The sequence below is a fragment of the Sceloporus occidentalis genome, unplaced genomic scaffold (assembly GCF_023333645.1).
Source record: "Sceloporus occidentalis isolate IW3139 unplaced genomic scaffold, rSceOcc1.0.p SCAF_55, whole genome shotgun sequence".
NCBI lineage: Eukaryota > Metazoa > Chordata > Lepidosauria > Squamata > Phrynosomatidae > Sceloporus > Sceloporus occidentalis.
Window position 1 is genome coordinate 5,096,246 of NW_028317035.1, and position 14,462 is coordinate 5,110,707.

At 39.9% G+C, this 14,462-nt stretch overlaps 1 protein-coding gene across 1 annotated transcript; it reads right to left on the reverse strand.

The window, feature by feature from the left end:
- Nucleotides 1–4,666: 4,666 nt before the first annotated feature.
- Nucleotides 4,667–14,099, reverse strand: LOC149287969 (CTP synthase 1-B). Its single transcript, XM_089492246.1, has 18 exons — nucleotides 14,049–14,099; nucleotides 12,951–13,124; nucleotides 12,605–12,775; nucleotides 11,824–11,924; nucleotides 11,609–11,725; nucleotides 10,919–11,002; nucleotides 10,337–10,417; nucleotides 10,088–10,239; nucleotides 8,187–8,319; nucleotides 7,812–7,900; nucleotides 7,544–7,638; nucleotides 7,373–7,435; nucleotides 7,227–7,270; nucleotides 6,837–6,933; nucleotides 6,427–6,482; nucleotides 6,144–6,240; nucleotides 5,864–6,008; nucleotides 4,667–4,751 (listed from the first exon to the last, which is right to left on the reverse strand). The coding sequence occupies exons 2-18, from the start codon at nucleotides 13,114–13,116 to the stop codon at nucleotides 4,667–4,669; spliced, it is 1,776 nt and encodes a 591-aa protein (XP_089348372.1). The 5' UTR covers nucleotides 13,117–13,124; nucleotides 14,049–14,099.
- Nucleotides 14,100–14,462: the final 363 nt, after the last annotated feature.

The window sequence follows — 14,462 nt, forward strand, 5'->3', positions numbered from 1 at the left end:
TGCAATCGCATAACTGAAGAGTTTTGTGTGTCTGTGGTTTCTTATAGCTGTTACTGAAAATAACAGCCATTTTCATGTCAGGTGCCTAATACCTTTCCTATTGTTACTTTAGAGGTGTGCATTGAGCCGTTTTAGCAGGGAAAGGGGAAATAGAATGGACTTCTTAGTTCCTCCCTCTACAATGGTCTGCGGGTTTATAGGAATGTCTTAAAGACCTAAGTGGGTCTAGTCAAGTCAGTATGGGAATAAACATTCTTAGGAAGAAATAACTACCTTCAAATTCCAGAGTATGGTGTACCCCAAATAATGGGTGGGTATAATTATCAATCTTATCAATATGATTATTGATAATTATAATGAAACCCAGCTCATAGTACGGTAAAGTAGCCTAAAAATGAAATGAAGAGTAATCTTAGTGGAAACCGCTCCCTATTATAATACATTATAGTGAAACTGAACAGAGTAACTAGTTTATAAACAGCATGCTCTAAATCCATCATCTTTGGGAAAAAAAGTTGAATGTAAATAACTTTCTCTCTCACGCAGTAAAGAAGCCTGTACGAGGTAACAATGTCAACCGTGTCAAATCTGCTCCCCTAACAAAGTGGCACAACAGCAAAAGATAAAATACAATTTATTTTTTAATAATCAGAGATGCAATGCGGTGAGAAGCACAACAAGGCTTGCCACAAAGAGGGTGCAAAGATTTCTAAAGCTAGAAGCGATTGCAGCAACCCGAACCAGTATCTATAACGGTATAGCACAAAGGTTTCAGCACGTATAATTTTGCTAAGCATGAAAGGTTTAATCGCTTAACGCGTTTCATGCTTAACTAAGCACTTTGTCATAAGCTCTTTTAACCATGTTTGAGAATTGAGGCATGGGTGTGAATTCAAGGGCCGGTTGTGTTGAAGAGAAGAGTTGGCTGTGGATTCAACAAGGCTATCAGGGTATGAAAGGGTGCAAGGGTTGTACAGAAGGTTAGAGTGGTGGTGAGAGAGAAGGCATTTCTTTTGTAATGTCTTCCTTATTCCCCTGCTTACATCTCTTTATTTCTCCTATATTATGTCCTGCACGTTTTACTTATTCACGTTTCATCCTTGATCAGGTCCATACTGCATGGAGCCCTCGGGTTGTAACACTTCATAACCCACTATGCTTGTTAAGTCAGGGTGTTTAATGAGTAGATTCCCCATTCTATCCAGTGTATGTTGTTATGGTGATGACAACCATTGCAACAAACCGGCTTGAGTTGTTTCATACAGGTCTAACCAAAAGGTGTGCTTCCCTTAGATGAAGCTGTTTGCTTTATTTTTCAGTCCATTCTCAAAACCTTGTAAACATTATGGTCTTATTTATTGCCAAAATCTAAGTAATCTAAAGTAATGGCCTCAGACTCATGGAGACTACTGATACTACAGACAGTTCCCCTGTGTTCCCATAGCAACAAGAGGCCATGAAAGAATATATACAGAAGAATTTAAGCATGTATGGGATAGTTAAACCCAAGGAAACCAAGGACTGATTAAGGTCTGTCTTTACATAAGGTGAAATAGGCAGGCAATATACATACACGCATGTGACATGGACACAGTAACATTATGCTTCTATAGCAGTCCTAAGCATAAAGTCACAGAGCCATCTACTAACGCTGGGAATGATTACCCCTTCCTCAACAAAGGAGACAAAATTTACAAATCCTTGACCCCACAACACATTTTATAGAAACATGTTCCAAGATTAGATGAACCAAAAGGCAGCTTTAATAAAGACATTATGACAAGGCGCACTTAACATAATATACAAGAGTTGGAAAGCCCTGTCAGAGTCTCCTGTGCAGTTTTAAACATTCCACCTGTAACTATTCTTCATTTTACAATCACTCAGTAAGAGTTTTTAAACTTTTTTTTGTATGGTTATAGATTTCAAGGATTGTTCAATTAAACAAAACCCTGACACTGCTTTTTGGAAAAATACTGCCTACAAGTTGTAGCATGTAGCTACAATACAGTGTATTGTCTTTGTGGCAAAGGTCTAACATCAACTCATTGGCTCTCAAAAGTGAGGGTAGGTTTACAGGATATCCTCAACTAAACAGAGGCTGAATAGTGGGCCACAGTTTAACTCATTACATAAGACTCCGCTACCTGGAGATAATAGTTCATGCAGTCCAGACTTTTAAATCCAATATGCAATCATTACTACACTGCCACTGTCCAGAGGGATACACATAATACACAAGACACAGGAATTTTTTACAGGAGATTTCAAAATGCCCCGAAATATAAACAAGGTTGAAGCGCATCCCATTATTGCTTTAGACTGCAGCATGTTTGGTGTAAATGCAGGTTTCTGTACAATTCAATCTCATGCTTTTGCGGCCTAAGGATAATGCTTAAGGCGCTGTGTGTTGACGAAGGCTGCCTCTGGTATACAGCAAAACAATAACGGTCATAGCAGACAGGAGTGAGGTATGGAGGAGGAACGTTGGCCAATCCATAATAAAACAAAGCAAAATGCTGAGGACTTTAAAATAAAACGTAATGGGTATAGTAAGAGGAAATGGAGGCCGCTTCTTCAGAAGGGAAATATCCCACAGACGGGTCACCTGGAAAGGAAGAGAAAAATGGTCATATAGGAGTTATTCTCTGGCACCCACAAGAATTATGACTGAGCACAGACATTTTATTGCATCTATGGTCCAAGTCTCCTCAACAAAAAACGACTTCTAAATGCTAAAAAAGTCAATTTTGTTTTATGCATTTGAGAGGGGAAATAATTTAACATAAAATGTGATAGCCAGAGTGTTCCTTCAAGAGAAAACACACATTACTGGCAAATATAAATAATGTTTGCGAAGCCCATGTTTTTAGCTTGCTAGATGAAAAGCAGACTACGAAAAAGGTGGCGGTGTAGGCATCCTTCTCTCCCCTAATGGCAGTGATATATATATCACTCACCAGGTCCTACCTCACAGTTCTTTGATCACCCGGCTCCCCTTCTCCCTTCTGATATCCCATGTCTTATTCTGGCTGATTTAAACATTCCTCTTGAGATATTTAACTAAACCAACTCCAACCCCTCTGTAACCTCCTGGTTTGGTCTTTCTCAGTGGACTAGTTCTCCCACACACATTGAGGAACACTCGCTTGGTTTTCTCTAGATTGTGCTCCTCTGAGATTTCTCCATCTCTCCCTTCTAACCCTTTCTCCTGTACTAACACCTAACAACACAACTCTGCAGTGTTCACCTCATATTCATAGGCCCTTCCACAACATTGGAACCTGTCCTACCTTCCATATTAACCCCTTCTTGTCCAGACTCTTGTTATAACTACAATGTTCTTGGCAGCATAGCATTGGTTTTACTATGCAACCCACAACAAATTAGAAGTAAAACAATGGCATGCTAAAAGCACACGTTTCCATCAGAAGTGCTGCCGCACTGCTGAACATTTATGAAAATTCAAATTCAGCAAAGACTTTGTTCACTACAAATTTATTATCCTACACCTCTGCCCATTTTCTAGCTAAACAACTATTTCTCCACTCTCATATCCTCCCTTTCTTCCAACCCACAATGCTTTTTTCCACCTTCAACTACCCACACCACAAACCTTTTTCACTGTCCAAGATCTTGCTAGCCACTTCAAAAACAAGATTGAAATGATCAGATGGGACAACCCTCACTTACAGCACCCACCAACACTCCCCTACTTATCCGTTATGCCCCTACAACTGAAGAACTAGTCATTTGTCTTTCTTCATCTCAACAAACTGTCCCCTTGGCCCCATAACTTGCCCACCTATTGAACCCCCTCCTCTGGAATTGTATCTACAACCTTTGAGCATGCCGTAATCATACATATTCTAAAAAAAAAACCTTCCTTAGATGCCACCTGTCTAACTACCGCTCCTCTCTGAGCTTCCTTTTGTCTATAAGTTGCTTGAACAGATTGTGTGCAATCGCCTAACTTCCTCTCTCCACTGGCTCCTTATTCCATAACACTGCTCCTCCATACTTGTGCTCTCATAACAAAATACTCCCCCTACTTGATCCTTACATGGGCTAAGGCTTTTCCCTCACTTTCTTCTCACCTCTCTTGTCCTGCTTACTTGACTTCACTTGTGCTGCCTCATACCTGGACTAACATCCACCTATCCTCCAGCTTTCACCCTCCCCATCCCAATATTCAGGAAAAATCCCCAAACCCACTTCTTCAAAGATGCATACCATCTTACCTACCAATAATTACAATCCCACACTACCTCTCCCCTTTCTCCATACTTTTTTCTCCTCCCATTTCCTCTAGATTGTGAGCAGGGCCCTCTTTACCTAATGTATTAGTTTGTCTTAGTCGGTCTCTTCCAATCTTGTCATATACCATGAATATATGTATTGTGTGAAGTGCAGCATAAATTGCTGGCCCTATATAAAGATATTAATACTAATAATAATCAGTAGGGCTAAAGACGAGCCTACCAGGAACACACATGCACCTGAGAAATAAGTACCGCCTCAGTAAAGAGAAAATACACCAATTTAATAGTATATTAGTATTTTCAGTTGGATTCTTCTCCGCTACTGATTTCAGTATTGCATACTTATCACGTCATTTTGTTTAAGTTTAAACTTACTTCATTCGGTTGGGACACATTAGCTAGGATCACTCGCTATTTATGACCGGTAGCTTGAACTCTGCAATCTCAGTGTCTGGAGAACTGCTTTCACTTCTGTCACTGTAGGTATCTCTGTGGGATAAAAAAGGGGAACACCAGTTAAATTCTCACTGATCAGTTTAGTTTTGTAGTCAAGACCCTGATGGCACTAAACGTTTACAAGAAGGGAGGTTCCGTAATAGTGCCATTTGAACTCCTCAAGCAATAGACAAGTGCTAGAAATGAAGTCTTGTTTAGATGTCATTATCTCACCAAGACGCATTGTCAAATAGACTATGTTTAGTTCCTGATTTTGAGGACACCTCCCAGGCTAGTTTAAATTCGTTTTTCACATTTTGTTTTACAGTGTGACGGCTTCGATGTAAAAAAAAGTGTTAATATTTTCAAGAGCAGTTTATCTGTCTCAGCTAACTAGAACAGGAACAACCTCAAAGATATGGTTTTGGAGATCAGGGATTTATTTATTAAGCAAAGCAAGAGTTGTGGTTTACATTGTCTCGCTTCATTATACATTATGGGGGGCCAAGACTGGGACGTTTCTCCAGAAAGTGAAGAGCTGGTCCAGTATAATGCAGAATTCAATATTGTTAAATGTCTAATTTACCTATGCATTATGCAGAGCCAGGAAAACTTCTAGCTTCAGAAACTCACTTGAATTGGCCCTACATAGTGTATAGTATAATATAGTGCAGGGGTGTCCAACCTGTGTCCCTCCAGCTGCTGCAGGTCTACATCTCCCATAATGGTCTTTCAGCAAAGGGGCTGGCTGAGGAGTATGGGAGATGTAGTCCTGCAGCAGCTGAAGGGACGCAGGTTGGACACCCCTGACGTAGCGTATAGTGAGGAAGCCGACACCCTACAGACAGAAGAAAAGTTTTACTCTCACCATATAATAGGTGCACATTAGTTCAATATATATATATATGGGTTTCTGTATAATGAGCAACGAAACAATAGCAACAACAATGGAAGCTGCCTGATGATGACTCCAAATTTACTCTCTTGAAAAGTGAAACATTGCTCAGTTGATCAAAAAAGGTTGCAGTCATGGTTATGGAGTCTTATCCTTGGCACAGAGGAAACATGATACTTCTGCAAGGTAAACTTCAGTCACGGGACTTAATCTGACATCTTGCCATCAATTGGTCTAAGATAAGACACCAGCTACAAATTACTAACCCTACCTGGGGGAAAGTCTGCATCCTCTTTCCAAATACTGTGATAGCCTCCCAGCAGATGCCAAGAGCAGGCCAAAATATGGGGGGGAAGGCTTGATGGGACGAGACGTGAATTCTGGGTGATACTGGACACCAACAAAGTATGGGTGATCTGAAATAAAGAAAAATAAGTCACGGGAAGGGGCAGAATTCACATTACCATTAGCATTGCAACTAGTTTCAAAATTTTAGACAACATAATGCTAACAGTACAAGCACTGATTAGACTATTTTTAGTTGTACATACCTTCTAACTCAACCACCTCCATTCTCTCCCCTTCTGTATCTTGACCAACGAAATGTAGACCTCTTGCCTCTAGCTCTTTTCGGAGCTCTGGATTCACCTAAAGCATACCAAGGTTCAGAGGTTTGTTATAGCAGCTTAAGTGACAATACTACAAATTGCACTAAATTAACAATAAATTAGCAGGAGGAGGCAGTAAGAATAAGGTGACAAAGGCGGACAACTAGGATTATTAAACAGAGGGGAAATTGCTTCAGAAAGGATACCAGGGCATGCAACAACTAACCTCATATCGATGTCTATGCCTCTCCTCTACATATTCTTGGCCCCCGTACAATTGCCCTAAAAGAAATATAAATAGAATCAGAAATGAGTACTACAGCATCTACTAAGCATAACTTTAACAATGGGCTATCGTTGTCAATAGCGTTGTCAATAAAATCTACTTAAGCTTTAACCAGTGACAAGTAAAATAATGCAAGCACAAAAAGTAAACTATGGTGGCAGAAATACATTACAACCATACATTATGAGCTGTAAATAATCTTTAATAATGTAGTACAATTTACATACTATATTATACAGTAATATCTAATATAAATGGGCTTTCTACACAACACCTGTCCACATGAAAGAAAGCATATAGAGGAGTACCAACAGGCAAAACCTTACTCCCTACCGCACAGATAGACTTACTCATAATTGAATTGTCAGAGCGAAAGATGGTTTTCCTCTTCCCTAATCTCATAGTACCACCCATTTGACCTGGGTTGTGTTCAGGCATGTCAATCACCTGCAATAAAATCAAATCGGAAAACCGTCAACTGAGGGAAACAGAAAAAAGGGCACTATTATTGCTATGTTAGAAACTAAGAACCACAATGAAGGGCAGAACAAAGTCTGTCAAAAGTTTAGTTCTATCATATAACGATATTGGGAATTTACATACGCGTCACACAAAAGTGTCACAGCTAGTATTTCATGTGAGACCACCCATAACCATATTTCATAAACAACTTTTTGGGGCTCATTTATACAAAGTCCCTTTGAGACATATGAATTTGTTTTCCCTGAGATAATACATACCACTGGGTGGCTGGTTTGGGGGTTAAATTCAGTGGAATTTGCATCTGTCAAAACAAGAAGAGGTGAAAATTAACATTCTCCTCCATCTTGTTGATCATTTCTGTGCCACTGAGGCTCTGTTCCAGATATAGGAAAGCCAAACTCACCTTTCCAACCTAGGACATCCCGTGCAAATTCTACTACAGCCAGCTGCATCCCCAGACACACTCCTGTAAGAAAGGAATGAGCATGATAACTTCCCAATAACACTGCAGCACAACTGTCAGAAACAGATTTCGGCATGAATAATAAAACAAAACAAGTCAACAGCAACTAACCCAAGAATGGTTTCTTCTGCTTGCGAGCCCAGGCTATTGCCTGAATCTTGCCCTCTGTTCCACGCACCCCAAATCCTCCGGGCACTAGCACACCACTGCAATGTAGAGAGGAAGATCATTAAAATCTAAAAACTATACGGTATTACGATACATGTAGAACCATGTATCATAGTGCTGACAATTATGGTTCCCAGATACAAATAGCATAAATATAGTTTCAGACAACGCAGAGATCAATGTAAGCGTATATTGTGCCTCTTATACTTACTCTGAGCTGCAAAGTTTCTGCCATGCTTCATGGTAACGTACAGGCTCCTCCTGCAGAGTGGCTGGCTCCAAATCAGCAGAGTCTATATACTGTCAATGTAACGTTATATACAAATCAGCATGTGGAAAATGCAACCATGTTACTTCTGTATATACCATACAAGTAGACCACAGATAGTGGAATTTGATTATCTCTATACTATATATACACGCACAACAAGAACACAGACATAATATTACACTGCTACGTTAGGTAGTCATAAGTATGTGGGTTTTTACACTACAGTAAGTTTCTGATGTCTCTAAATGCAGGGAAACAACCTTGCCAAGATTTCTCTGCCATCAACATTGCTGTCTCTTACTCGCAAACACGTACCTTAATCTCCAAGCGGTGGTTTATCGCCAGCGCAGAATGCTCCAGGGCCTTAATAACTGAAGCGTAAGAATCAGAGAATTTGGTATACTTTCCAACAAGGGCGATACTACATGACTCCAACAAGCGATCATACCTGCAAAACGAATGCATTTGGACACACAATTTAATGTAAAAAGGTACGAATTCTGCACAATAAAACATTTAATGATTTAAAAAAAAAAACAAAAAAAAAAAAACTGGAAAGCCAAGTACTACATTTAAAAGATAAAGAATGATTCATACACAATCGGCAAAGTGGACTCTTGGTATTATTGACATCAGTAAGATAGTGGATGGGAATGCGATTGCCACTAGACCAGGGGTTATCAACAGGTATTTATTCACCTCTTGCTGAACCACAATGCCCATGATTCTCAGCCAGAGTTTGTTCTACTAAAAATAACTTGCGTTATGGTGGTTTAGCCGGACAAATACTTGTTGGCAAAAAAAATGTTCTAAACAGGAATAATGGATTCTATTGCACCCTATGATATCAGACTGCCAATACTAAATTGAATTAACTGTTAATGCACACACTAAAACCAATATGCTGGATTTGGGCTAGATGGTACGCGATTGAGCCAAAAGCCTAGATTATTTAATGATCTGTGTGCTTGGCTTGGCCCTACACCATAGATATATATAGATGTAACACACTGTTTACATCAGGGGTCCTCAAACTTTTTAAACAGGTGGCCAGTTCACGGTCCCTCAGACCGTTGGAGGGCCGGACTATAGTTAAAAAAAAAAAAACTATGAACAAATACCTATGCACACTGCATATATCTTATTTTGAAGTGAAGAAACAAAACGGGAATAAATACAATATTTAAAATGAAGAACAAGTAAAGTTAAATCAACAAATATACCCTCCCCCCCTAGCCACTATATATCCTCTCCCCCCTAGCCACTATATGTCCTCTCCCCCCTTACCCATTATATATCCTCTCCCCCTTACCCATTATATATCCCCCCCTCCTCCTCCTCACCTTGAAGTCCAGCGACGGGAGCACGATGCTTCTTTCTTCCTGCACCGCTCGCTGGTGCCCGCTGCTTCACTGCTGAGCGCCGTAATATGACGTCATATTTCGGCGCCCAGCAGTGAAGCAGCGGGCACCAGCGAGCGGCTTTTAAAGGCTGTCTTCTTTTTTTTGATGCGGGGGAGAACGAGGGGCGCCGAGCGGTTGCTAGGTGCCCCTCTCTCTCCTCCGCATCAGTGTTTAAAAGCCGCTTGCTGGTGCCGGCTGTTTCACTGCTGAGCGCCGCAATATGCCGGCATATTGCGGCGCTCGGTTGCGTGCGCCTGCTCCCGGCGGTCCCTGCGTTTTTAAAGTAAACGCGTGCCGCAGGGACTTCACAGAGGCATCCTTGTGTTCCGAAAGCATCTTTCGGAACACATTGATGTCCTGAGGCAAAAACACCCGGCGGGCCGGGTAAATGCGCTCCGCATGTGGCCCGCGGGCCGTAGTTTGAGGACCCCTGGTTTACATGGTACTTCTTACCAGAAAAAGACATGTCAAAGACATATCCAAGGCTTCATATTTGCCAAATATTAAGTTGAGGGTAACAACCGTTATGATGCAATCCAGCACCAGATACCTCTGCTACGTACAATACTCTTGTTCCTGAACTTCAAACTCTACTGTTTTCCCATATCTATACATTTGCTCCCAGGTATCTCTGCCTTCTCTAACCTATCTCTATTACAAATGTAATTCTTATCATGATGGTGATCACTTTCAGCCAGAAATTCAGGCAAGAGAACGAGAACAACTACATTACATAACCTTGTTAATGCTATAAATTAATACACTTTCCCTTACACGTTAATTCATTGTTAAAAAAATGGTAACTTTCAACACCTGTCTGCCATTTCTTTCCATTTTGTCAGCAGCCTGCGAGGTTGACGGCCAATAGGAAGATCCAACCGTTGACGAAAATATTCAACAACTCCCTGCTCCTCCAACAGGAGTGGGACTTTGTATATAGAGGAGACATCATGAACACAGATCACCTAGGGTACATCGGAATAAAGACATTATAGGACAAGTCAAATTTATTCTTCATGGAAAGGCAAAATAACTAAGTGGACTCAAGAATATGAAAGATACCTGCTGTGGTTCCACATGACAGAACATGGATATTTTTTCCTTTACTGATGTGTCCAAAGGTGTGGAGCATCTACACACCACCTGGGGGAGAGGATTTAGAGAGTAAGAAAGTAGAAAGAAAAAGTAAGAAAAGACACTTGTGACAAAGAAATGGCACTGGGAGAGTAGATGCAGGATTAATTAAAAGTTACACTTCCAACATGAATCACTTATCGAAACAGCCCAATTATTGAGTCAGGTTTGCTGAAAGGAACGATCTTGACTAATAGGTCATAATTTGAAACGTTATAATTTTCACCGGCAATGCATTCACTTTGTAATTACACTAAAGAGGACTTCCTTCTTGAGTTTAATTCAATCATCCTGACTAGGTTCTGAGAATAAAAAGCACCCATTGGTGGTGGAGATATCGGTTCATAGAAGGCCACTCTCCCCTGCGCCATTTTAGAGCAGGAAGAACTGAGTGGGCACAAGCAAATTTAAAACCACGCTGCTCCTTAAATGTTCTACAACAGCCTATTGTATTCTCCAACACAATGGTAAAATCACGTATACATCGATTAGATGAGATGACATACTCACCAGGTCTGGAGAGAGGCCTAGCCCTCTGAGTTCTCGCACACTGTTCTGCGTGGGTTTGGTTTTCTGCTCCCCAGTTGCACTGGGCTGCAAATACATTATGTTCGTTCAATATATTAAAAAGATTACATTAAGAAGAACACTATATTTGATGTACATAAGTATATTTTTCCACACTCAATAAAGTGAAAGTTTACTGGACTCAAAAGTATATATTGTAAGCATATAAATTATACACTAAATGCAGTTGCGATTGTAAGATAATCTAGTAAAGTGAGACAAATCAAAAAAAAATATGGCAGCAAGATAACAAAAATTAAGGTATTTCAATGTTTTTACCCCGCTTAAAATCTCTCTACAAAATTAGCAATTGTTCTGAAAATGGCGGAAAATCCAAGCAGTCCAATGAGTCCATAAATTAGGATTTTAGGACTGAACACATATAATCTCCCTAACCATAAACATTTCTAGTCACAGACCGTGCGACAATGCATTCAGGGCTTTACGCCTCTCAGTGTAATTTAAGTTTCCACTGTTTAAGTTGGGACAGCAACTGTTTTGCACTTTATCAGATCAATCTGTGGGAAGTAGACCTTATCCTGACCCTATGAGCTGTTAATGTTATTTTTAATTCAGATTAAATGGAGGGCAGGAAAAGGAAACACTGCCAGCGGTTTTTTTTTCCCCCCTTACCTGAGGTACAAGACTGACATGAATATTACAGAAGTTCTCCCTGCGAACTTTGAACTGAAACTGGCGGAAAGCCTCCACAAATGGCATGCTTTCGATATCTCCGACTGTGCCACCCAGCTAGGGGAAACAAAAGACGGGACAGATAAATATTTCAAGAAAAACACGCAGTTGTGCGAAAGTACAAGAAAAAAAAAAAAAGCCACAAGCTTGGGCACCTCTATTACACAGACTTCTGGTTCTATGCCATCTTCGTCAACAGGGATCAAAGCTTGTCTCATTACCCATTCTTGAATTGCATCTGTGATGTGAGGAACAACTGAAAAGAAACATAAAATAATTTGAATTTTAAAATACATCGTGGACAAGAGGGTTCATTTCACGGTCAACATACATTTCCTCTATACATTATGCTAGCCGAATACCTACCATGAGTATAGACACGTCCATTTATTTTGCTGCTGGTGTGGCAGAATCTACTTGAATCCCATATGCCATAAGAGTATAATTGCAAAAATGCAAAGTGTGGAACAAACTACATAGTTTCAAGAAAAAATGAATGCAGGTGTACAAGTTAAGGAATCTTAGCTATAGATTAATTACAACAGATTTACACATTTATAAAAAGTGGTGGATATGTTATGGCAGCCTTTAACCTATACTACACCAGGTTCCCCTACATCTCACTGTGGAAAGTATAGCCAACTCCATAATTCTGCTCTTTACAATGCTCTTTGGTTGACTTGTAACACAAGGTTATGTGTAAAATACGTGTGAACGGCCAAATGGAAGAAAGACACATGATGCTCATTTGTAAGTCACCATGGGTGTCTGTGGGGCTATTTTTGTTTGGTTTTTGAAAATTGCAAAGTGGGAAATTATATTTAGGTACACAATATTTTTCTGAAACAGCTGGAAGTAAAATGCATAAAGACCATGTTTTCATCTAGAGTTTTTTTTTTCTTTATAAACCGATTCAACTAATTAATTATTTCTCACCTTGAACAGTTTTCCCAAGGTAATCTCCCCTCCTCTCCTTATTAATCACAGACTGATATATTTTTCCGGTTGTTAGATTATTGTCTTTTGTTAATCGGATGTCTAGAAAACGCTCATAATTTCCAAGGTCGAGATCCACCTCACCCCCATCATCCAGCACAAATACTTCACCTGAAATGACATATATATAGCAGTTATAACAGAACAGTTTATCATGTTATCGCCATGCTAGAGGTAATAAATTATACCTCAAAAACATTTTGGTTTTATATAAGCTATAAAACCAAATTATTTCTATAAAACAGGTAGCAAGTTCATAGGCAGTTAACAATACCACAATACACACCATGCTCATACGGAGAGAAGGTTCCAGCATCAATGTTGATGTATGGATCAATTTTAATGGAAGTGACACGCAAAGAGCTGGATTTGAGGATCGTCCCAATACTGCTGGCAATGATTCCCTTCCCTATTCCGGAGATCACTCCCCCTGTCACGAGTATATACTTCATATTGTATCCTAAAAAAGAAAATTCTAATTGCTTAATATTACAACCATTTATAAAACATGAACATATTCTTCAGCTAAATACAATTGGACTTTACAGAAGAAAAAAATTGTTCTCTAAATAGTACGTTGCAGCAAAATGAAGAATCTCACTTAATCTGGGGTTTGCCAATAACCTCTATTAAAATGAATGGTGTGCAGCCTCTTTCTCTCTAAATATGTAAAAAAAAAAAAAAACTTCATCAATCCATAGAAGGACCTATTCAGTATAAAACAACGCGACACTTGTGTACATACAGAATCCATGCTTCATGTCCTACACATCAGTATACCTGTTGACACCGCTAGCCTATATTTTACCACAATATATTCTCTTTGTTTACATAGGTTACTTAGTCTAGTCGTTGATACATTTCTAGAGTTGCTAAATACATTAGAAAAACAATCTGCATGGCAGTAAGGACTCTAGCATCAAATCCTTACACAGATTGCACATCTAACCCATATATTATAAGATAAAGTGCTTCATTAAACACAATTAATATTGTGTAAAAGAAAAACAATAGTTGTACTAGAGGCTGATGGTGTGCATGGTACTGCATAAAAGGAAGTGGAATATAAGGAGATAATATGATGTTGAGTAAACCGTATTCAGGAACAAATAACTACGTTCCTTCCTATTTAAATGACGGCAGACATCTGCAACTGGACTAGATTTAGCTAAAACACGAACGTAGACCGTTTCCTTCTAAGACCGTTCATAGACACTTGGTGACCTACTTTTACATTACTGTACCACTTTCATTTACCACGTGAGTACAAACTTCCCAAAACAGAGAAGCACTCTTTTCTCGAAACCTCTCCCCCACTAAAGGCCATGAATGCTGCTCCCTTCCCTGTAGAATATGCCATTAACCATCAACCCACTGCTCTCACCCGACCGGCAGACAGGTCTTTGCGCTGAGCTGGTCACAAAGTGCTGTTCACCGGTCCCACGTGCTGGGGAGGACTGAAAACCAACAATGCTAGCAAAGGGAGCACAGAGCGGCCACCCAACTTCCGGTGAAAGTGGAGGGAGGGAGTCAAGTGAGTTGGAGAAACACGAGCTTCATCGTCACAAAGAAATTCATATACACACGTGTATGTGTATTTATTGGCATTGTTTAAATATTACTGCATGTCATACCCGCATAAAAATATGTCTGCATATCCCTGTGCGTAATATTACGTCCTCGGTGCTCTGCACATCTACTCATATGTGCATTCAGAGTCACCATTTGGTTATGATTTGCCAAGCTAAAAATGAAAAGCTGGGAAGCAGAATAACGGTTTTACGACGACCTTTGCATC

Excerpts from the sequence above, each read along its gene's own strand:
- LOC149287969 (XM_089492246.1), bottom strand. The coding sequence starts at position 13,116 with ATGAAGTATATACTCGTGACAGGGGGAGTGATCTCCGGAATAGGGAAG. Across the intron at positions 6,934-7,226 it reads CCCAAACCAGCCACCCAGTG|GTGATTGACATGCCTGAACA; the intron begins GTATGTATTATC and ends ATTTTATTGCAG. Across the intron at positions 6,009-6,143 it reads GGAGGTGGTTGAGTTAGAAG|ATCACCCATACTTTGTTGGT; the intron begins GTATGTACAACT and ends TCTTTATTTCAG.